General features: G+C 39.7%; 1 protein-coding gene across 2 annotated transcripts in view; it reads right to left on the reverse strand.

Moving 5' to 3' along the window:
- The window catches only part of AMPD1 (adenosine monophosphate deaminase 1), a 48,437-nt gene that overhangs the window by 20,594 nt on the left and 2,247 nt on the right, over positions 1-25,596 (reverse strand). For both annotated transcript variants that reach the window (XM_043999851.1, XM_043999852.1), the window contains 5 exons: positions 20,568-20,748; positions 11,995-12,160; positions 5,843-6,008; positions 3,241-3,460; positions 1,173-1,302 (listed from right to left, as the gene is read on the reverse strand). In XM_043999851.1, the coding sequence (XP_043855786.1) occupies positions 1,173-1,302; positions 3,241-3,460; positions 5,843-6,008; positions 11,995-12,160; positions 20,568-20,748 (863 nt within the window). The remainder of the gene's footprint in view (positions 1-1,172; positions 1,303-3,240; positions 3,461-5,842; positions 6,009-11,994; positions 12,161-20,567; positions 20,749-25,596) is intronic.

Here is a 25,596-nt window from a genome sequence, read left to right on the forward strand (position 1 = left end):
AATAATAATAATAATAAGCATTAGATTCTGCTTTAGGTTTTGTTATTTCACTTGATCCTCATTATAACCCTGTGAGGTGGGTACTATAATTATCCTCATTTTACAGATGGAGAAGTGCAGCTAGGTGGTGCCATAGTGCATAGCACTCTGGGCAGGAAGACAGCTTCCTGAGTTCAAATCCAGACTCAGACACTTACTAGAGCTACATGACTCTGGGTAAGTCACCTCATCCCATTTGCCTTAGTTTACTTATCTGTCAAATGAGCCGTAGAAGGAAATGGCAAACCACTCCAGTATCTCTGCCAAGAAAACCCTAAGAGCTGGGCACAACTGAAACTGAATGACAATTAAAACATTCAATGGAGAGTACAGAAGGGTTTGCCAAATTCCAGTGGGTGCAGAGGGTGTCCCTTCCAGCTCCAAGTCGATGATCTCAAGTTCTCTTCCACTTGATTTTTTTCTTGTCTTTGTGTTTCCTTTCCTTCCTTAATTCTACTTCGTGCCCCCACTTCCTAAGAGGCCTGTGAATCAGAAGTGTCAGACATACAGCACACAACACTCCCAATTGCAGCCTGAACCAGATTAAAATGTAATCTGGAAGTGTTTGACAAAATAAATAAAAATGCAAGAGAACATAGAGAATATTACGTTCTAAAACTAAGTCAATCTGTGCTCTACAGGGATCCTTCTGCAGGAAATAGTGACTTCTAGTTTCTATCTGAATTCGACACCATTGCTCTTAATGGTCCTATTCTAAAACCTTAGAAATCTGTCTAGTTGATAAAAAGGCTATGCCTCAATGACCACTGAGATTAAGATTCAGAATGACATTTTAACCTTCTAGTCTATTCACTGTTGCTAATATCTTTTTTCCCCCTCAACATGGGCCTACTGAATTCCCAGTTCGGTTGGTTTTTTGGGAGGCAGTTGGGGTTAAGTAACTTGCCCAGGGTCACACAGCTACTATCTGAGGCTAGATTTGAACTCAGGTCCTCCTGACCCTAGAGTTAGTGCTCTATCTACTGTGCCACCTAGCTGCCCCCTCAGTTCAGTTCTAATACCAAGAGTTCTTGAGTGTTTTGTTTTGGGTGGTTTTTTTTTGAAAGTTGGAGGGGCCATTGGCTCAGTCTCTAGACTCTGAAGTCAGCTTCTGAGACCCTTCCCTACTTTACCTTCCTGCAGTTATAGAAGTCCCGATGGGGGTTGTTCTTTAGTTCCTTTAACTCATCCATCTCATTGAGCATTTCATGGACCTGAAACTTGGATGACAGGAACTTCAGGCGTCGGTGGGCATAGGTTTTGCTAACAGAAACAAAAACGACAAAATTATTATTAATTAAAATTTTCAATCCAGCATACTCGGATATTTAAAATCTTCAAGAATGTAATGGAATTTATTAATTTGATCATTGACAATGCTATGCTAAGGTTTAGTAAAAATACAGCAATTCAAACAGTTAAAGAAGAGAATCCAGCTTTCCAGACCAGAGTCCAGAATCCAGTTTTTCCAGACCAGAATCCAGACCAGAGTCCAGAATCCAGTTTCCTCCTGATGACATCTTACCACTTCAAGAAGACAAGAGAACTCAGAGACTTTATATGTTTTGTTAGTTTTTACTATCTCCTTTCTGTTATAATATACACTATCTGTAACATGTACTCTCTGCAGAGGCTCTCCCTTTGCAAGACTAATGTCAAAGCGTCGGTTCATGAGGACAAAAAAATCGCCCCTATGGACAAAACTTTCCTCTCTTCCTTTTCTATATTGTTGTTCACATATTATTAGTTAGCAATAGTTATTATATTCTTTTTACTGTTCCGTCAAGGAAATATTTTGTTTCTTGAGGAACAAAAGGGGGGAATGTGGTAAAAAGTTTTAACAGTCGGTTAGATAATGGAGAGACGCCAGTTTTTTTTAGGACCACCCTTTTGGGGAGGAGACCAACAGCATGAGCTACGCACACCAGTCCGCCTGCAATGCACGCCAGATTGCCTGCTGAGCACTCGACTTCCAGGGTGCGAGCTTAAAAGGCAAGGAGAGAACAGAAGTGGGGCCTTTTTCCTGCTCTGCTGGTCTCCTGGCTGCGCTGCACAGACAGACGCGGACTGGAGTTTGACTTGGCCCGGCTCTCCGTTAACAGCACGCGCTTGACTCGGTCTCTCTCCCCAAAGGTGGCCTTCAGCTTTTGGTGAGTTTTATACGGAATATAGACTAAGCCTAGACTTAAGACAATTTGTATTGTATTTCTACTTTCCTATCCTTCTAATCAACATCACCTTGTGACTACCATACAATAAAAGCTCTATCTAGAAAACCAGAAGCTTCTTCCATTTACTAGTCTGGGAGATAAATTAAGGGAAAGGTTAAGTAGGGTAGATTTATGATCTAATATCCAATTTTAATCTCACAAGACCTAAATCATGAATAAGTGAGAAATAAACATTTTAAAAGACATTTCCGTTTATGCTACAGTTCCCTTCATTGGAGGTATTAGCATGGTTGGAGCATGATGCTAATGACACCGAGGTCATAGATTTGGGCCTTTGTCTGATAGCTCCCTGCCTTCTGAGAAGCAGCATGGTACAGTGATCTGGTTGCAAATTATCTGTGACAGGGGAAGCTAGGTGGCACAGTGGATAGATCACTGGCCCTGGAGTCAGGAGGACTCAAGTTCAAATCTGGCATCAAACACTAACTAGCTGTGTGACCCTGGGCAAGTCACTTAACCCCAATTGCCTCACCAAAAAAAAAAAAAAGATTAGATGACCTGCCCAGACACATGGTCACTATATGTCAGAAGTTGGACTTGAACCTAGGTCTTCTTGACTCAGAGTCAGGCTCTCTATCCATTGCCCACATTGACTTTCTAGCACCTAGTTAGTAAAAAATAATTGGATAAGACAGGAAGTTACCAGATGCTGGAATGAACTCGTTACCTGAGCCACCTGTCTCTAGCCTCTTGCTTGTCTCCCTTGCAATGGAGAATGCTTCCTACCGCAGGGAAGTGTACTTACTTACTTTTCTTTGTCCCTCAGTGGAGGGCAGCTTGTGCTACTGGCCCTGGTTACAATTTGTGGAACTTCCCAAAGGAAAAGATTCCTAGTTATAGCTCTGATGAGACAGTTAAGTAGAATTTATTTATGGGCTAGACACTGTGTTAAGTGCTGGGAATACAAAAAACAGATAGGAGTTGGGGAAGATTTTTGTGATCAGTAGATGTTTAGGTGTATAACACTTACACAGGTCCTTGAGCAATTAAAGCAAGTAAAAAATTCATATCATCTAAGAAACTGTCCAAATTCAGATAAGGGAGAGGCACAGGCTCCTCTTTGTCAACAGCAGCTTCATTAGCATAGCAGTAAATGATACCATCCTTCATCTTGAAATGATAACCCAGGTTTTCAGGGAGATCATCTTTTCGGAAAGGGTCTTCTCCTTTCTTCGGGAGAGGAATAAACACTTTTTTCAAGAAACACATAAAAATATACCATCAGCATTAATGACCATGTAAGAAAGAGTCATAAAATGAAATATAGTAAAACCTCCTTTATATGGACCTCATTTACTCAAAATTTGGAAGCATTCAGATCAAAGCTGGGTAAAGATGACATTCAACTCGGTGTGGGGAAAAGGTGAACAAAATGACAATTTTTAAAAATTTAAAATATTGTATTTTACCTACCTAGTACAAACTTTTTTTTCATGCAACTTCAGGAGGACCCATTTGTATATAATCACTGATATGTTCATTACAAATAATTTCTATCTATTCATCAGGACATGTCACCAAAGGACCAGTTTTTTGTTATCCTATCAATTCTTTGAATATACTTGAAATGAAAACCACCTTCTTGAAAATTATGTAATTCAGATTTTTTTTAAACTTTTTCTAACTGGTCTTTCTCCATCTTGGTTTAAATTAGTGAAGTTTTAGTTAAAAGGTAAATCTTATAACTCTTCTAGTTATGTTATCTATAAACATCTCTTCTCTTTTAGCAGATGCTTTATTACTGAAAATGAGGGGAAGAAAATGTGACTATGGAGGGATTATGTGAGCCAACTGTTCCTGCTAACTCTCCTGACACAGTGAAACCAAAGACCTCAGAACAGTAACCAAAAGGAGAATCAATCAATGAGCATTTATTGTGTCTACTATATTCCAGGCACCGTGTTGGACACTGGGGATACAAACCCCAAAGTGAAATAGTCACTTCCTTCGAATAACTTACATTTCTATCTAACTGGGCAGGGGAGAGCACTAGCAATTGTAGGATCAGGAAATGTTTTATGCAGAAGATGGCACTGGAGTAGAGTCCTTAAAAATAAACAAAACCCCCCTGGAGATTCTAAGTGGTGGGCAGGGAGTTAAGTAGAATCCCCTCCCTGGCTCTGCCTCTGACCCTCTCAAGGACTTTGACACCAAGTCCCTGGTTGTTTACCTCCCCTCCCTCACTCCCTACTTTTCAGCTCCTTTTTATGTTATCTTTCCCCATTAGAATGTAAGATCCTCAAGGGCAGGGACTGGTTTTCTTTTTGCTTGTATTTGTATCTGGAGTGCTTAGCATCATGCACTCCAAAAAACAAATAAAGAAAGAAAGAAAAGAAAAAGCTTTTTGCCTGCCTAGATTCCAAGCATGGGGGATAGATGTAGCTATATACATGTACTGACCCCGGAAAGAGAATATCCATCCACCTAGATTTCAGTCACCATTGCTAAAAATATGATTCCCTGCTGTTGATCCTCTGAAGAGTTGGTGAGAGTAATTAACCATGTGAGAAGGGATTTGTGATTCCATCAGCATGGGAAAAGCTTGGTGTGAAATCTGACTGGAGAAGTCAGAGTGAGTTGCCAAGACACATAGAAAGTAAGTGATTTTATCAGGGTCAAAAAGCAAATGAGTATCAGAGGCTAGATTTGAATACATGTCTTCCTTGACTTCAAGCCTAGCACTATGTCAACTACCATAGTTGCTGTTGTTCAGCTGTTCCGTTGTGTCAAACTCTATGTAACCCCAGGTTTGTCTATTGGGTTTTCTTGGCAAAGGTACTGGAGATATTTGCCATTTCCTTCTCCAGTGTGTCCCCATTTTACAGAAGAGGAACTGAGGCAAATAGGGGTTAGGGGATTTGAACTTGAACTCAGGTCCTCCTGACTCCAGGTCAGCACTCTATCCACTAAAGGGAGGTACAAGGTAACATTTTTTTTAACATAAGCTATTCATTCAGTTTTCAAAAGCCCATCCATATATATATATTTGGGGAGGGGGGACAGCAACAAGGGTTAAGTGACTTGCCCTGGGTGACACACTTAGTAAGTATCAAGTGTCTGAGGCCTCATTTGAACTCAGGTCCATCTTTTTTTGGTGGGGCAATAAGGGTTAAATGACTTGCCCGGGGTCACACAGCTAGTAAGTGTCAAGTGTCTGAGGCCAAATTTGAACTCAGGTCCTCCTGAATCCAGGGCTGGTGCTTTATCCACTATGCTACCTAGCTGCCCCCTAAGATCTAGTTTCAATACTGATATTTTGATTCATATGAATTTATGATTAGCATCAGCTAAACCCGGTGGCCTTCTCCTTCCCTATTCCAATGAATCTTTGACAGTATAGGAGATAGAGCTCTGGACTTGGGGTGAGGAAGAACTGGAATCGAATCCTGATTCTGACACTTACTATGTGAGACCATGGTCAAGTGAGTAAAGCTCTCTGAGCCTCAAGCAATTCTCCCAACCTTAACTATATGAAGTTATAGATAGCTTTCAATCTGCTTGTGGAGAGGGGGAATTCCATATTGAGCACATCATAAATCCATGACATGTTGACATTTAGGAGAACTGATTACCTGGGTATAAGTTTTCATCCGCTTTCCAAGGACTCCCTTCAATGTTCCGTAAGTACTTGGAAGGAGTCTTAGGGAACCTCTGAAATGACTTCTGCATGTATTTTTCCCGTATACATAGTGCCCGGTATAGACCTCTGCAGACTTCTTCAAAATCTTCTACTGTAACCTAAAGACAAAGCTTCTTAGTATTTGAGTCAAGCCCCGACCCGTTCATATAGTGAAGTGGCCCCGAGTGGGGGCTAGCAAATGTTTAACCACCAACTTGGGGGTGGGGAGGAATTACATATCACACACTTTTAAGTTTAATTTGCAATATTAAAATTTTCTCCATCAGTTTCTTAAGTCTGGACAATCAATAACACAATAAATCAGGCTGTGGTTCATAGCATTTGCTGATTTCCAAGGTGTGAATGCTCATGGTGACAGTGTAACAGCTCTTTCAGAAGAATAGGTTCCAGCACACCCCTGGATGTGTGTAATGTAATGTTCATTGTCCGACCTTTTTTTTTTTTTTTTGGCCGGGCAATGAGGGTTAAGTGACTTGCCCAGGGTCACACAGCTAGTAAGTGTCAAGTGTCTAAGGTCGAATTTGAACTCAGGTCCTCCTGAATACAGGACTGGTGTTTTATCCAACTCACCACCTATATGCCCCCCTATTTTCCTACTTTGATTCTCTCTCTGGGGTCTCAATGCTGACCTGGCTACACTCCACCTTCCATCTTATCTCCCAATGCCATAATCCACCTGTGCTTGCCTTCTTCAGGCATGCTTTGTACCTTTCCCAATCATTTCCATTCCCCTGGCAATCAACTAGTGGATAGTGTATGATCTAAGTCAGGCGGACTTGAGATAAATTCAGCCTCAGATACTTACTAGCCATGTGACATTGGGCAAGTCATTTAACTGCTGCCTGCCTCGGTTTCCCCATCTGGGTTGTTTTTGAGGATAAAATGAGTTGATATTTGTGAAGCGCTATACAAAATTTAAAGTGCTCTATAATGCTAGCTCTCATTATTATTATGTTGATGCCCAGTGTCCTTTTCTGTGCAAAGATAATCTGAGGGAACAGTCCATGCCAACAAAGACGTAATATTAACATGGTCTGGTACAGTCAGTGAGAGTGTTGAACCTGGAGTCAGGAAGACCTGGGTTCTGATCCAACTCCTGACACTTCATCGTTGTGAGACCGTGGAAGAATCACCGTAAATCTGTGATGCCTCAGTTTTGTCATCGGTAAATGCCTATAGGACCTACCTCCCAGGTTGTTGGGAAGTTCAACTGAGATGATGCATGTAAAACAACTTGCAAACCTCAAAACACTAGGTAAAAATCGATGATGTTGAGGGTGACGGTGATGACGGTGGTGACATTGTAGTCAGTATCTTCCTTCTTCCCACACAGCATACGTGCATTTTAATTGTGGCCTTCTGGAGGTGAAACCTGAACTTAAAGGGATACCTCTAATATGAATTTCAGGATTACAAATATCAGGTCATAGAAGATATTTGGGAACAGGTAAAGACTCCTTGAGTCCTTGAAATCATATCACAGAAGCTGGGTGTACTGCATGTTTGAAAAGGCCCAGATCTGGTTAAAATCAGGACTCTGGGATTCAGAAGTCATAGATTTTTTTTTTCTGCTCTTGATCTATAGCTATAAAAGGCAATGAGTGTCACAGGAGACGTGCTGTTGGGTAAAAAATGTAAGGGATTGGGGCAGCTAGGTGGCACAGTGGATAGAGCACTGGCCTTGGATTCAGGAGGACCTGAGTTCAAATCCAACCTCAGACCCTTGACACTTACCAGCTGTGTGACCCTGGGCAAGTCACTTAATCCCAATTGCCTCACCAAAAAAAAAAAACACGTCAGGGATTTCTTAGTAGCAGCCTGGTATAATAGAGCTTTAGATGTAAAATCTAAGAAGGCCTGGGTTCAGATCCAGCCTGTTTTTAGCCACATGAACCTGGGTAATTCATTTAAACACTCTGAATATGTTTTCTCATCTGTAAAATAAGAGTGAGAATAGCACATGGTGTCAAGGATTAAATGATCTCATATATGAAAAATAATTTGCAAACTTTAAAATGCCATAAAAATGGGAATTCTTTATTTAGTTGGCTCATATCCCAGGGGAAACTCCAATGGATCCCATTATTCTGCAAAGAAAAGTAGCTCCCCAGTCCTAAGCAGAAATTGCTGAATGTTTAATTATTGAAGTCTAACAAGTTGAGCCTTATCGGACTTACCTAGGGGCCAAAGCAGGTTCCCAGAAGGTAACCAGGGGTCCAGGCCTTTATCCAAGTCAGTTTCATTTTTGTTAGTTCGGACTCATCTGACTTGAAGAAAGAGGATTTGGGCAAAGGTTGGTGTTACTACCACCCCCAGGCATAGATAAGTCCTCTTCTTGGAGGACACAGGCTTGAGAACTTGGTCCCTCCCTCTTTAGTTCTCACACTTGGGTCCCCTCCGTTCTCCTCTTGAATATAACAGGGCAATCAAGGAGGTGTTCTTGGGCCAGATTTGGAGAATTCACCCAAGTTGCTTGACCACAGAGTAGGAGGCACAATGAACATTAATAGAACAATACAGAAGGATCTCTTTCCAGCTTTGTTCAGGGTAGGCATTGCCATATAGAGAGCACTTTCAGTTTTGGATCCTTTTGTCCTATCCAGCCACCTGAGTCTGGCACATCCTTAAATCAGACCTTTGGCTATTGACCAGCCAAGAAAATCCCATCTTCTTTTTAGCTCTACCCTGTTTCACCCTTCAATCCACCCTACATTGTTTTCTCTTCTCCCTCTCTCCTTTCATCCCCTTCTCTTCTGTTCCCCAACTTCTTTCCTTTCTGTCTCTCTCCCTCTCTCCTCATCTCTTTTTCTATCTCCTTCTCTCTTTTCTCTCTCTTTCCCTCTTTTCTCTCCCTCTCTCCATCTGTCTCTGCCTTTGTCTCTGTCTCTCCCTTTCTCCTCCTCTTCTATCTCTTCTTTATTGATTACAAAATTAAGACAAGTGCCTCTGTCCTAATTCTCTAATATCCCACAGTGGTTTGAATGGAACAGTTGCTCAATCAACTAACACACATTTATTAAGTACTTGTAATATGCCAGGTACTGTGCTAGGCCTGGAGTGAGACACTCCCTGCCATCCAGTAGCTTACATTCTACATTCCTATTTTCCAAGTGCAGTGTGCTCTTTCCCCCATATTATTCTTTTTTTGTATCTTTTATTTGGGGGGGAGGGGCAATGAGGGTTAAGTGACTCACCCAGGGACACACAGCTAGTAAGTGTCAAGTGTCTGAGGCCAGATTTGAACTCAGGTCCTCTGAATCCAGGGCCAGTGATTTATCAGCAACAAGCATTTATTTTATTTTCCATTTACATGTAAGGGTACTTTTCAACATTCATTTTCATAAGAATTAGAGTTCCAAATTTTTTCCCCCACTCTCCTCCCCCCTCCACAAGATTGCAACCAGATTATATATGTACAATCCACAAGTGTTCTTTTTATCAGTTCTTTCTACAGGGGTGCATAATCATCATCAGTCCCTTGGGATTGTCTTGGATCATTGCATTGCTGAGAGTAGTCAAGTCATTCACAGTTGCTCATTGAACAATACTGCAGCACCGGCCCTGGATTCAGGAGTTCCTAAGTTCAAATCCAGCCTCAGACACTTGACACTTACTGGCTGTGTGACCCTGGGCAAGTCACTTAACCCCATTGCCCCGTAAAACAAAACAAAACAAAAAAAAAACCCCAAAAAACAAAACAATACTGCTGTCACTATGCACAATGTCCTCCCAGCTCTGCTCACTTCACTATATATCGATGTTCATTAGTCTTTCCAGGTTTTTCTGGGATCATCCTGTTTGACATTTCCCATAGCACAAGACCATTCCACCACAATCATATACCACAGTCTCTTCAGTCATTCCTCAATTGATGGAAATTCCCTTGATTCTCAATTCTTAGCCTCCACCAAGAGTTGCTATAAATATTTTTTGTACAATTTCCCCCCCTTTTCTCTTTTTCATGATTACTATTGTTAACTGTTTCCCTTCCATCCTATTCCCTTCCCCATGATATTTATTCTATTATCCATCTTCTTTCATCCTATCACTCTTCAAAAGGGATTTGCTTCTGCCTGTCCCTTCCCCCACTCTGCCTTTCCTTCTTTTGCCCCTCTCTTCCAGTGCTTTATCCACTGTGCCACCTAGCTGCCCCCCTTTTTTGATTTTTTAAATTTTAAATTTTTTTTGTTTTTTGTTTTTTGGGGTTTTTTTTTCAGGGCAATGAAGGTTAAGTGACTTGCCCAGGGTCACACAGCTAGTAAGTGTCAAGTGTCTGAGGCTAGATTTGAACTCAAGTCCTCCTGAATCCAGGGCCGGTGCTTTATCCACTGCACCACCTAGCTGCCCCGCTGCCTCCCTTTTTTGGGTAACTTTTGTTTTGGGGGGGGCAATGAGGGTTAAGTGACTTTCCCAGGATAAGTGTCAAGTGTCCCCCATATTATTCTGATTATCCAGGCCAGATGTGGTTTATTAAGTCTCAGACATAGGTCTCTAGGTCTCTAGCTTCTGTACTCTTTTCATTTTTCCCACTAATCCATCCTCACACTTTCTCCTTCCTGCCTTCTTCTCTGGTTATTCCTATTCTCCCTTGTTGAAGACACCTGCTTCTAAGTTTACGGGATTACAGTATCATAGCTTTGGAACAGTAAAGGATCTTGGTCATCCAGTCTAACCTTCTCATTTTACAAATAAGCAAACCAAGGCTGGGAAGTTACACAATTTGCCCAAGATCACCCAAGATGCCTTTCATTTTATTTTCCATTTAGCTGAACTCTGGAGATTTTAAGTTGTAGGATCCCTGCTTCCCTAAAGCCAATCTACTCTTAACCACTTCATTCCATTTAATCATCCCACAAGAATAAGAGCATCCTTTCTCTCCAACCCTCCTCCCACCTAGGAACAAGCAGTTAAGAGCTATATAAGACCCACCATACAATGGGGTGTGTATCATCATTAGGACTCCTGAGTGTCTTTTAAGTCTGCTCGCTTGACCATAATAATCAACAGTTACATGAGAAGAGACTGTGGGGCTGGTCACAAAAACTATATTTAGAGAGGACACTGGTTGCTGAACTTTAGTTTCATCAATTTGCTGACGGTGATCCTCTGAGTTTAAGCAGCAGAGATTTATTAGTTGAACAACTGTTCTGGGCTGCAGAAGTAGGTCAGGTTCCTTAAGCCAAGAATTCACCAGCTCTCACAACATATTAGAATCTGTTCCAAGTAGCAAAGTACCCTAAGCATCTCCAGTGAAGCGAGGGAGGACTTTCTGTCAAGGAACACCAGCTTCTATTCTCTCGCTGTCCCTGTTATTCTTTCTGTCCTCGTCTCGTCCCACATCCCTGTTTTGTTTGAATGGTTCTATAAAGTGACCTATATTCAGAAGTCCCAGTGCTTGGAGCAAGGACTACAAAGTGTACTCAGAATAAGCAAGTTCAATGGAAGGAGAGGGAGAGCTCAGGGAGGGAGCTTGTACCTTGGATCATAAGTCCCATGAAAGAGAGACAACACGACACCACCTCAAAGTAGGGAGAAAGGAAAGGAAGAGGAAGAGAATAAGCGTTCATTAAGTGTTTGCTATGTGTCAGCCACTGTGCTGAACATTTTGCAAATATTATCTCATTTGATTTGGGTTTTGGACAAGATCCAAGAATGCGTGTGCCTCCTGTTTGTGGGGAGTCATGACTGGGTGGGGAGCCAGCCAAACAACTCACTCACCTGTGGTCAGTCGTCTCAACCTACCTCTGGTCCCAAATCCCTGTGCTGCCCACTCCTATGACCTACATTTCTGCATCATGGCTCCTTGGTGGAGTCAGGTTGCCTGCTGCTCCTGGGGTCTGTGTATAGCCTTCTGTCAGTCCATTCCATAAGCCTTCTCTTCCCCAGTATTCTCCAAGCCAATGAGTGAAGGCATGTGAAGTGTTTTGAAAAGTATAAGATGGTACACAACTCTAAACAATACCATACTATCATGACCCAGATGCAGAGCATTAGGACAGAAAGGAAGCCAAAATATTAGGGACAGTAAGGAGAGGGGAGCTGGGAGAGAAGAGCCAAGGATCCTATGAGAAAAGATCAGCTCACCCCAGAGGCATAGTCTCCTGTGATCTGTACTCTCTGGAAGTCTGGCACAGTTTGATAGACAGGAGATGAGGATATGTACTCATCAATATGGGACAGTTTAGTTGATGATGTTTCACTCTGTGGAACAGCCAAATTAACTGTCTTCCGGCTCTGGAAACGCCTTTTCCTATTGTTGGAAGAAAAAAAAAGATTTCATCTCTCTCCTTTCAGCAGAAGCCCCACTGTGTCAAGTCTGGGTTTCTCTACAAATATTCATTTTGAGGCAAAAATCATAAAACTTAAAATGTGGGAATGAAGTTAGTTTAGTGGTTACTAGCTCTCTAACTACTCTTTCTCCAGCTACTTAGCTCGCTCTTCATTTTCTTCCTAACTCCTTAGGCTTTGTCTTTGACACTCTTCTTGTCTCATTCCTTTTATGATTTCATTTAATCCTATGGGTTTCAATTAATTAGTTAATCTACAAGAATTCATTAAGCACCTACTATGTGCATAGCACTGTGCTAATTGCTGGGAATATAAAGAAAGGCAAAAGATAGTCCCTGCCTTTAAAGACCTCATAATCTAATGGGGAAGACAATATACAAACAAATATGTACAAACGAGCCACATATAGGATTCAGAGAAAAAGAGCTCACCTGCATATTGAAGAAAGACTGACAGAGACAGATAATGATGCAGAAAATTTTAATACTCATGATGAAGATGAATTAGCCCCAAATATATCTTGGTCACATTTCAGCTGATGTGATAGGATTAAACCTAGAAGCAACTCCATTTTACCCTGACATCCCAGTTGTATGTTTGGGACAGGATGTACTCAAAAGGGACACATAGCTAGCCTAAGCTATTTAAGAACTCAAAGTTACCTTTAAATGACACTGATAATCAATAATCTAGATAGAAACTCAGGCTAAAAATGTCAGAACTATTAAGCCAGTGATTAGCCTTACATGCATGAAGTAAAAGAGGAGAGATGATTGCTCATAGACCCAAACAGTTTTGTGATGGCATATAAATATCATGTGCAACTACATTTTGCTCTGCTTTTTTATACTATTAATTATTGCTATTGAAATGCATGTTTGGGGGGCAGCTAGGTGGCTCAGTGGATAATGCACCAGTGCTGGATTCAGGAGGACCTGAGTTCAAATCCAGCCCTAGACACTTGACACTTACTAGCTCTATGACTCTGGGCAAATCACTTAACCTTCATTGCCCTGCAAAAAAACCCAAAACAACAACAACAACCACCCAACAATAACAATAACAACAACAACAACAACAACAAAAGAAATGCATGTTTTAACTGTTTACAAAATGTGTATGTGTGTATATATACTGTTATGTAATCTGTACCCTATATTGCATATATATATATACATATACATATATATATATATATATAAAATTTTTTTTTTTTTGGTGAGGCAGTTGCAGTTAAGTGACTTGCCCAGGGTCACACAGCTAGTAAGTGTCAAGTGTCTGAGGACAGATTTGAACTCAGGTCCTCCTGAATCCAGGGCTGGTGCTCTATCTACTGCACCACCTAGCTGCCCCTTGCTTCCATATTTTGATGTACTTGCATTTACAGATGTACTTGCATTTTATAGATGTACTTGCCTATACAGAATTATAACATATGAATTATAAATGTGGTTGCTTTAATAATATATAATTGCATGTATTCATTGTTGTGAATAATATTTACTTTTCCTGATAAAATTGTGTATATATATTGATTGTTATGAATGAAGGTTTTTTTGACTATGTAATTAATGGTCTTGAATGAGAACATTTTATTTTGTTTTAATCTAACATACAGTAGATAAAACACTGGGTTTACAATTAGGAAGACTCATCTTCATCAGTTCAAATCTGGCCTCAGACACTTACTAGCTGTATAACCCTGGGCAAATCACTTAAAGCTGTTTGCCTCAATTCTTAATCTGTAAAATGACCTGGAGAAGGAAATGGCAAACCACTCCAGCTTCTCTGCCAAGAAAACCCCAAATGGGGTCATGAAAAGTCAGACAACTGAAATGACTGAACAACAACAGCTGTTGCAAAATATATTGATTATGTAAAATGTTTGACATGTAGATTCATTTTAATTTTCAGAGGACTTCAAATGTTGCTGGGGGTTGAGGAGAGGATATAGGATACTGCTCTTTTCTTAAATGGACATTTCGCTTGCCGAAAGGGGCAGGAATAGGGCATCTGTGTAACAAATATTGATAAAATAAGTTTGAGAAGAAACATGGCACCCCAGATAAAAGTCTTTCAGGAAAGACAAAAAATGTTTTCAGAACCTGAAAGAAGATGGCCCTTCACATATATGTATTGAGAAGACTGAAGACAAAACATTGACTTAAAGATAGTCATAGTGAATTGTGAGCTATCAGCTCATTTACATAAGACTGGTTTCAGAACTTTGAAGGTTATAGCTAATAAACTATAAATCAAATAACTGTTTGGTATGGTTGTATGGTTTGGTATGATTTATTTGGTATAATATGGTATGATTATATAAGGACTGTTGGGGTCATGCCTGAAAGAAAGGTAGCATTTTTGAGTTTCACATTGTAAGTTAGATATTGGTCACTGTTTATGAGAAAGCTCTGACTTGAAGCATTGGTGGCTGTGAGAAATGACTAGATGAAGACAGAATATGAGAAAAAAGCTGAGTGCAGGATGATTCAAAAGAAGCCAGTGACAGAAGATGCAGAAGGAGATGAAAGAAGCTGTTTACAGAAGACAGAAGTTGATAGACAGGCTTTTCAGTCCCTTTGCTGGGAGCTAAATGGATTGGATAGGAGACATTGCTTTGCTGAGAGCTGATTGATTGCAGAAAGCCTGAGTCATTTGAGAGAGCTGACTGAAATCAGATTGGCTTTGCAACTGCTAGAAACTCACTGGAAGAGAGTTGAACTCTGTTGCTACATGAAGAACTGTTTGAGCTTATTTCTTTCTAGCACTATTTATGGCCTGAAAGAGGGAAACCTCTCAGGGATAGCTGTTACCTTATACTGTTCGCTATAGATTATAAGAGGGAGAAGGGGAAAGAAGGCTTTATAATTCTCTGAGAGCTATGTTTACACACACACATAATATACATAGTAAGACATACACCTAGTAATATATATTATATGCTATGCATACTATATAATGTATATTAATATATAATATATAGTGTATATTACTCAAAGAGTACAACATTTTCTCAGTACCCTGCCAATTATGTCTAGGTGGCACAGTGGATAAAGCACTGGCCCTGAATTCAGGAGGGCCTGAGTTCAAATCCAGCCACAAGCACTTGACACTTACTAGCTGTGTAACCCTGGGCAAGTCACTTAACCCTCATTGCCCTGCCCTGCCAAAAATAGATTCAGGAGAGATAATTTAAGAATTTGGACTACCTGAAAGCCATGATAAAAAAAAAAAAAGATCCTGGGCAGCAGTTTTCAAGGAATTATCAAGGAAAACTACTGTGATAACCTAGAACCATAGGAGAAAATAGTCATTGAAAGAATCCACTGATCATCTCCCAAATGAAAACTCCAAGGAATAGTGTAGCCAAATTCCAGAATGATCAGGTCAAGGAGAAAATAGTGCAAGCAACCAGAAAGAAACAATTCAAATATCAAGGAACCACAGTCAGGATTACACAAGACATAGCAGCTTCTAAATTAAAGGATTGAAGAGCTTGGAATATGATATTCCAGAAGGCAAAGGAGCTTGGATTACAACCAAGAATCAACTATCCAGCAAAATTGAACATTATAAATAAACATTCAATGAAATAGGGGGTTTTCATACTTTCCTGATGAAAAAATCAGAGCTGAACAAAAAATTTGATCTTCAAATAAAAGACTCAAGAGAAACATAAAAAGGCAAACAGGAAAGAAAAAAACCAACATGTTATTCAATAAGGTTAAACTATTTGCATCCCTACACAGGAAGATGATACTTGTAACTCTTGAGAACTCTATCTCTATTAGGGCAGTTAAAAGGAGTTATACATAGAGGCTGTGCGTATAAGATGACTTTGATGTGATGATATAAAAAGTCAAGGGGTTGAAAAAAAAGTATTGTACTGGGAGAGGAGGAAAGGGAGAGGCAGAATAATGTAAATTACATCACATGAAGAGGTAAAAAAGACCTATTACAGTAGAGGGAAAGAAGGGAGGGGGTGAGCATTGTTTGAACCTTTTTCTCATCAGATTTGACTAAAAGAGGGAATAACATACACACTCAGTTGGGTATAGAAATTTATCACCCTATAGGGAAGTAGGAGGGGAAAGGGGAAAGAAAAGGGGAGGCTGATGGAAGGGAGGGCAGATTGAGAGAGGCAGTGGTCAGAAACAAAACACTGGTGAGGAGGACTGGATGAGAGGAGAGAAAAGTATAAATGGGGAAAAATAACACAGAGTCATAACTGTGAATGTGAATGGGATGAACTCTTCCATAAAACAGAAGTGTATAGCAGAGTGGATTAAAAACCAGAATCCTACATGTTATTTACAAGAAACATATTTGCAGCAGATAAACAGAGAAGAAAGGTAAAAGACTGGAGAAGAATATATTATGCTTCAGCTGAAGTTAAAAAAACCACAACCAAAAAACCAAAAAACAAAACAGGGGTAGCAATCCTGATTTCAGACAAAGCAAAAGCAAAAATAGACCTAATTAAAAGAGATAGGGAAGTAAACTATATCTTGCTAAAAGGTACCATAGGCAATGAAATAATATCAATACTAAATATATATGCAGCAAATGGTGTTGTATCCAAATTCTGAGAGGAGAATTTAAATGAGTTACAGGAAGAAATAGACAGCAAAACTATACTAGTGGAGGACCTCAACCTCTCCCCCTCCAAACTAGATAAATCTATCCACAAAATAAACAAGAGAGAAGGTAAGAAGGCGAATAGGGGGACAGCTAGGTGGTGTAATGGATAAAGTACTGGCCCTGGATTTAGGAGGACCTGAGTTCAAATCTGGACTCAGACACTTGACACTTACTGGCTGTGTGAACCTGGACAAGTTACTTAACCCTTATTGCTCCCCCCTCCCCCCCAACAAATAAAAAGGAAAGAAAAGAAAGAAAAAAAGAAGGTGAATAGAATTTTAGAAAAGTTAGATATGATAGACCTCAAACTGAATGGGAATAGAAAGGAATATATATTTTTCTTAGTGGTACCTGGCACCCACACAAAAATTTACCATGTATTAAGACATAAAAATCACAATCAAATGCAGAAAGGCTGATATAATAAATGCATCCTTTCCAGATCATGTTGCAATAAAAATTATGTGTAATAAAGGGAAAGGTAGTTTAAAAATTAACTAGAAACTAAATAATCCAATCCTAAAGAATGAGTGGGTGATAGAACAACTCATAGAAATACTCAATAATTTCACCAAAGAGAATGGCAATAATGAATACCAAAATTTATGGGATACAACAAAAGCAGGTCTTAGGGAAAATTTTATATCTCTAAATGCTTACATGAATAAAATAGAGAAAGCTGATCAATGAATTGGGAATACAACAAAAAAGGCTAGAAATAGAACAAATTTAAAACCCCCAATTAAATAACAAATTAGAAATTTTGAAAATCAAAGGAGAGATTAATAAAATTGAAAGAAAGAAAACTATTGAACTAATAAATAAAACTAAGGCTTTGTTTAATGAAAAAAAGATTAGATAAATCTTTGGTTAATTTGATTTTAAAAAAGAAGGAAGAAAACCAAATTATCAGTATCAAACATGAAAAGAGTGAATTTACCACCAAGGAAGAGGAAATAAAAATAATAATTAGGAGCTATTTTGCCCAATTGTATGCCAATAAATCTGATAATCTAAGTGAAATAGATGAATATTTACAAAAATAGAAATTACCCAGATTAATAGAAGAGGAAGTAAAGTATTTAAATAACCTCATTTTAGAAAAAGAAATTAAACAAGCCATCAATTAACTCTCTAATAAAAATCTCCAGCGTCACATGGTTTTACAAATGAATTCTACCATTCAATAAATAGTTCATTCCAATACTATATAAATTATTTGGAAAAATAGGTGAAGACAGAGTTCTACCAAATTCCTTTTATGACCCAAATATGGTGCTGATACCTAAACCAGGAAGAGCTTAAACATAGAAAGAAAATTATAGAACAATTTTTGTAATGAATATTGATGTAAAAATTTTAAATAAAACATTAGCAAAGAGATTACAGCAATTTATAATGAGGATGATACACTATTACCAGGTGGGATTTATACCAGGAATGGAGTACTGGTTCAATATTAGGAAAACTATCAGCATAATTGACTATATCAATAACAAAACAAACAGAAATTATATGATTCTTTCTTTCTTTCTTTCTTTCTTTCTTTCTTTCTTTCTTTCTTTTTTTTTGGTGAGGCAATTGGGGTTAAGTGACTTGCCTAGGGTCACACAGCTAGTAAGTGTTAAGTGTTTGAGGCCAGATTTGAACTCAGGTCCTCCTGACTCCAGGGCCAGTGCTCTATCCACTGTGCCACCTAGCTGCCCTATGATTATTTCAATAGATGCAGAAAAAATTTTTTACAAAATAATAGCATCCATTCCTATTTTTTTTAATTCCTATTTTTTAAAAATGGTAGAGGGCATAAGAATAAATGGAGTTTTCCTTAAAATGAAGCAGTATATCTAAAACCATCAGGAAGAATTACATGTAATGGGGATAAGCTAGAACCTTTTCCAAAAAGATCAGGGGTGAAACAAGGATGCCCATTACCACCACTGTTATTCAATATTATACTTGAAATGTTAGCTTTAGCAACAAGTGAAGAATAAGATATTGAAGGAATTAGAATAGGCAAGGAAGAAACAAAACTATCAATCTCTGTAAATGATATGATGTCATACTTGGAAACTTCTAAAGAAGCAACTAAGAAACATTTGAAATAATCAACAACTTTAGCAAAGTTTCAAGATATAAAATTAACCCACACAAATCATCAGCATTTCTATATATTACCAAAAAAGCCCAGCAGCAAGAGATTGAAAGAGAAATTCCATTTAAAATAACTGGAGACTGGGCCAGCTAGGTGGCACAGTGGATAAAGTACCAGCCCTGGATTCAGGAGGACTTGAGTTCAAATCTGGCCTCAAACACTTAACACTTACTAGCTGTGTGACCCTGGGCAAGTCACTTAACCCCCATTTCCCGCAAAAAAAAACAAAAACAAAACAAAATAACTGGTGACAATATAAAATATTTGGGAGTCTACTTGCCAAGACAAACCCAAGAACTGTATGAACACAATTATACAACCCCTTTTACACAAATAAAGTCAGATCTAAACAATTGGAAAAGTATAAATTGTTCATGGGTAGGTTGAGCTGATGTAATAAAAATTAGAATTCTATGTAAATTAATTTACTTATTCAGTGCTATACTAATCAAACTACCAAAAAGTATTTTTTAGACCTAGAAAAAATAATAACAAAATTCATCTGGAATAACAAAAGGTCAAGAATATCAAGGGAGTTAATGAAAAAAAAAATGCAAAGGAAAGTGGCCTAGCTGTACCAGATCTAAAACTATATTGTAAAGTAGCAATCATCAAAACTATTTGGTACTGGCTAAGAAATAGAGTGGTGGATCAGTGGAATCGATTAGGCAAGACACAGTAGTAAATGACTATAGTAATCTACTGTTTGATAAACCCAAAGACTCCAGCTTCTGGGATAAGAATTTACTATTTGACAAAAACTGCTGGAAACTGTGATTCTATATCTGCTAATGAGGAGTCTCCAAGCTCCCTTCCTTGCATTTAAGGCCCTTCACAATGACCAATCGCCCTCCTTTCTCTGTATTATCTTATCCCTTCCACAGATTCTATGCTTCAGTTAACTTGAACTTTGTCTATGATGCTTCCTATGTCTTGAAGGCTCTCCATCCCTCTCCTTACTTATCAAATGCTTATCCATCCTTCAAAACCCTACTCAAATGGCAACTTCTCCAGGAAGCCCTCTTCTGTCACCCCATTTGTCCATGACACTTCCCCTCATAGAGTACCCTCTGAAATGGACTTACTGTAAAATTGTATATTACAGCTACCTTTGTTTCTGCATTTATCCTTCCTAGGCAACAAACTACACAAGATCAGAGACCATGTCTTGGCTAAATTTGGCATTTTCTCCAACTTTAGCACAATATTCTGCATAGAAGAAGTGCTAATAAATTTTTATTTTTGTTGTCATTGATAGCCTCTGTGGAAGAAGGAAATGAACTCAAAGATATTGTCCCTGCCCTCAAAAAGCTTAAAACCTAGTTGAGGAAACATCTACCTATATTAGTATGTATGTGTATAAAACTAAATGATCAATATTAAATGCCTGTTTTGTTCAAGGAGATCTGCTAAGTACTCAGAATACAAATTTAATTTGAAAAACAATCCTTGCCTTCTAGCAGTTTACATTCAACTGAATTCAATGAAATGCTCTGGCATTTGATAAAGGCAACAAATCCATCCATTCATCAAATATTTATTAAGCACCTATAGTGTGCAAACCACATTTTACCTCTTCCCTTCAGTGGTGATGGATAAGGTCTCCAGATGGAATATGTGTTCTTGCATCTCCCTTAGAGAAATTGGGCAGGCCTCATCCACATCAAATGGTGAAAGCTCATGTCGTCTTCCCTCATCTTTGACTTCGGAAGCAAAAACTTTTTCTGCAAAGCTTCGTGTTGCTTCATCCATTGCTTTAAAAGAAGTGTTCATATATTAGTGCTGCATTCTCTCATCAATCTCTACCATTGATTGACTGTCTACATGTGGATGTCAGGGTCAGGGCTATAACTAGGAATTCTTACACTTGGAGCAAATTCATTGGCATTGGGGAGAGGAGTGGGTTGGTGTCTAAGGCATGTATTTGGTTGAGATAAAGTGGGGCCACATAGGTCATGAGTCTTACTAAGATCAAAGAACTAGGAGGTCAGAGTGTTTGAAAGGGGAAGAGGTTGGAGTGAAGAAAAAAATTAAAAGGCAGCCTTTCAGGGGAGGACAAATAACCTGCATGTCCCCAGATGATAGTAACAAAGATCGGGACAGCAGGGAGTGAACTTTATAGGAGGAGAAGCTGTTGCTGAGTAATGGTAGTAGAGGGAGGAACTGAAGGTAGCAGTGAGAAGCAAGAAGTTTCTCCTTCTAGCCCTCTTGGTCAGTGGGGATGAGAATGGGTACCAGCCTAGGAGAGAGTGCCAAGAGATGTGATGTCTTCTGAAAAAAGCTTTTTTGGTGAGTTTCATAAAATAAAAACGATATGAGGGGAAAAGATCTAGGATTATGCGATCAGACATTTAGAACTGGAAGGGACTTTGGAGGTCATGTCGTTTTATATCATTTTGAAAATGGGGAAACTGAGGACAAGGGAATTGAAATGTTTTTGAGCCAGGGTTCAAACACTCTTCCTCAAATCCTCATTCCTTCGTGTTCCCACCCCCTTCTGTACCAAGCTAGAGGAAGGCTCTAGAAGGCCCCAGAGAAAGGAAAGAAAAAGGAACACAGTGGTGGGGAGGGCTAAGGTTGTTTAATCTGGGGGAAGGGTACAAAGGCAGCTGGAGCATCTAACAGGGAACCCCTTCCTTTCTGATCCCTGGGCCAGGAGGCACCTGGGAAATGAGAAGTGAGCTGGGTACACTCTGCCCTGCCAAAGTGGGAAGGTGCTCTGGGAGAGAGGCATGACAGCCATGGAAACTTAGGGGGTGAGGTTGGGAGCAATTAGGAGGAGGTGGTGGGTGGGAAGCTGATGGGGAAGGGAAAAGGGATGCTTCTCCCTCAGGTTGGGAAGCAGTACCCCAACATATACTTCCAAACTGGAGGATTCGTGCAACCCCCTTCCCATCACCCCTGTGGGCATCTGGGACACATTCCTAAACACATCCCGTCCTAGTTGCAGGTCTGCTCATGGTACAAGGCAAGGGATTTGTTACAAGAGTTTGACAGCTTCCCACCTGGGGCCTAAGAACACAGAAGAACTCAACTTTTATCATTCATCAATCCTTTTAAAACTGATGTGTTTTCCTATGCAACCTAATTCATAGGCTTTTAAATCTGGAAGGGGCCTAAGAACTTATCTAATTCAATCTTCCCATTTTACAGATAACCTAATGAAGGCCCAGAGAAATAAAGTTTTGGCCCAAATGCCAGTCAGTGAATGACAGAGATAGGGCTTGAATCCTCTGATTTCAAGGCAGTATATGCTTAAGTTCCCCGGAGTCCTTAGTCCTAAAGTGTCTCCTCCACTGAGAAAGGTTTGAAAGTCACTGATCAGAGCTCTCCTTGGCAATTAAATTTGGTCCCTTCTCCCTCTTGATCCATATGGGGCACTCCTGGCATTCCTCAGATCTCAGCACACCAGGGATGGGCTGAGTTCAAGATCAGAGCCAACTTCCCTATATTGGGCACAGATCATAGGGAAGCACAGAGTTGGAGCTTTATGCTAATTTTCTCATGTGTGACCTTTGACAAGTCAATTCCCTCATGGGAGTCTTGCTTTCCTCATTCTTTTTTTTTTTTTTTAGTGAGGCAATTGGGGTTAAGTGACTTGCCCAGGGTCACACAGCTAGTAAGTGTTAAGTGTCTGAGGCCAGATTTGAACTCAGGTACTCCTGACTCCAGGGCCGGTGCTCCATCCACTGCGCCACCTAGCTGCCCCTTTTCTCATTCTTAAAATAGGGAGAGGGGCATAACTTTGCAAAGGATAAAGCCAAGATCCTAAGAATCATGCTTTCTGATGGCTAGAGGGTCCCACTAGATGTTGATACAGGCCATCTGTACTAACTGTCCTCTAAAGGCCTCTTGGCCTGTATTGCTCTAAATAGACAATTGACTCCTTTTGTAGTCGTACATTTAGAGCAGTATACTCAATGTACATTGTTACACATTCAGAGCAGTATACTCAAAGGAGGCTTTAGAGATCAGTCCAGCTCTCTCATTTTACAGAAGAGGAAACTGAACACCATAGCAGTGACACACTTAGTCCAAGGTCACACAGGTACAGTGGCAAAGTTGGGATTGGAACACAGGTCCTTCGGTTTCAAATCCAAATCCCTCTATCTACCTCCCTTCAATTTTATTCATCCCGCTAATAGTTCATCAATGGCCAAGGACCTCACTGTCTAAAGGACTCTATGTCGAGTCCTCCTTCAGAACACCTTCACTCAATTGCTGTTCCAGATAGTAGTGATAAGGATGACAGATGGGGAGTTAGCTGTTATAATGACAGATTATGGAGATATAACCCTTAGGATGAGTGAGCAAATCATATAAATAGCCAAGGAGGCATACCCCCTAGCAATGTCTACACAGCCGTTAAGGAAGTTATAGCAAGAGAGCCCAGCAATATTATATAAAAAGCCTACTTATCATCTGCTTTTCCACTTTTGCAGGTTTCTTTGTTCATTAGCTTTAGTTATCACATTCAAATCATATTCAAATGAATGAGGGAAATGATGTATTTTGGGTAGCAGTAGGCAACTTCCATGGAAGGTATCAGAAGAAGAACGGGTCCATGACATGATAGTAATCAAATTTAGCTTCACTTATATTTATTTACACTCAGTTTTAACCTGCCCTGTTGTCATGGCCAAGTTAACAAAACAACTGAGTGTTTTGGCTACATTCCTGTAGTCTATTTATCTCATTTCTTTTTTCTTTTTGGTTTGAACCTATGATTTTATTTTTGTAGGGAAATCCCAATGTAGAAACTCTCTCCCCTGATATAGATAAAGCAACTCCTCTATAATTTATGGTTGCCTATGGGCACTAAGAGGATAAGTGACTTGTCCATGGTCACACAAACAATATGTATCAGAAGTATGAGCTGAACCCAGGTCTTCCTGACTCTGGGGCTGACTTTCTATCCATTACAATTGCCTCTTTTTTTTTTCTCTCTCTCTCTCTCTCTCTAAAGTTTAGCATTTTTTTGGCACTGAAAAAGTTTCCATGAATCCAAGCACAGCATTCAGAAATCCCCAAACAAGAAGACAGCTTGCAATTTTGTTCAACTCTCAGAGAACACAAAAGATATTCAAAGGTCAAAAGGGAGATTTAATGAGAAAAGAGAATTTCCAACAGGTTTTCCCAGGACAAAGCAAGTCCTACCTTAGCTTTGCAAGCACATGCAACTTGAGGGGAGGAGTTGAGCAGGAAGTTAATAGATATCATGGATGCAGCATGGGGCAAATGGGAAAAAAGTCAGTTAGTAATGTTGGTGTAGATGGTATCTCATGCTGGAGCAGTGCCTTTTCAACAGAATTTCCTGACATAGCAGAAGTGGACCCTGTACATGTGTCAGATACCAACCTATACTTTGGGTAGTTGTTCATTCATCTCACATAGTCAACTATTCCCTGACAGCTATACTTATAAAAATGTTTCAAGTTCAAGGAGTATTTTATACATCTATATCCATGGGACGATACTCTAGTCTCTGAAAATATGAGAAACAACTAACCTACTGGCAACCACTAGAACCCCCAAAATGTGATTTAATTGATAATTTTTTCATGAACTCAATTCAATGTTTTAGTGTATTGTAGACATTATCATAGCCTGGTTCTGTATTCAATAGTTTTGCCTTCCTTCCAGGAATAATTCTAGGAGAGGGAGCACACTGGCTATAATATCCCTGGAGAAGGGGGAACATGCTTGATTCAGCATCCAACACCAATGATCTCTACAAATTCAGGATGGTATGGCTATTTTTTCAGCAGTGGTTATAAGCCAATTAGTGAAATTAACATGAAATATGGCAGAGTTCTGAATCTATCATTTTAGAGTCAGAAGAGACTTTGGTGATCACTTAGCCCAACCCCCTCTTTTTACAGATGACAAAAATGGAGGTCCAGAGAGGTCAAGTGAAGTGATTTGCCCAACATCACTCAGTTAGGTGGCAAAGCCAGGATTAGAACCTAGATCTTTTGACTCTCAGGCCAGTGTTCTTCTCACCATGCCATGTATCTCTTAGCCTGAGAGACTGAAATTGCAGTACTACCACCTGTATGGAAATCCTTAACTTGGGAGTAGTCACTAATGGTTCAAAGTCAATTTGGAAGGAGGTTTCCAGTGAAGTACTCCAGGAATCTGTCCTTGGCCCTGTTGGATATTGATTTTGTAATCAATAACTTGGGTAAATGCAGATGCGACGCACAACAGATTTGCAAATGATTCCAAACTAGGAGATATAGGGTGACAGTCTGGTTAAGCTTCAGAATGATCTCCTTAACAGACTAGAGCACTGGGCTGACTGCGACAAGGTGAAATTGAATAGGGATAAATTTAAAATCATTCACTTAGGCTAAAAGAAAACCAACTCCATGAACATACGATGGAATTAGATAACAGTTTGTCTGACAAAGAGTTGGGGAAAGGGAGTGGGGAGTGAATAGACGGCAGACTCAATGAGTAAGCAGCGTGATGCATTAACTAAAAAAGCTCATATGCTCTTGGGCTGTGTTAAGATGGGCAGAGCTTCCTGGGACAAGGAGGGAAGATACCCTTTCTGTACTTTGTCCTGTTAAGACCACACTAGGAGTTTTATATTCAGT

This window comes from Dromiciops gliroides, chromosome 4 (genome assembly GCF_019393635.1).
Source record: "Dromiciops gliroides isolate mDroGli1 chromosome 4, mDroGli1.pri, whole genome shotgun sequence".
Classification (NCBI taxonomy): domain Eukaryota; kingdom Metazoa; phylum Chordata; class Mammalia; order Microbiotheria; family Microbiotheriidae; genus Dromiciops; species Dromiciops gliroides.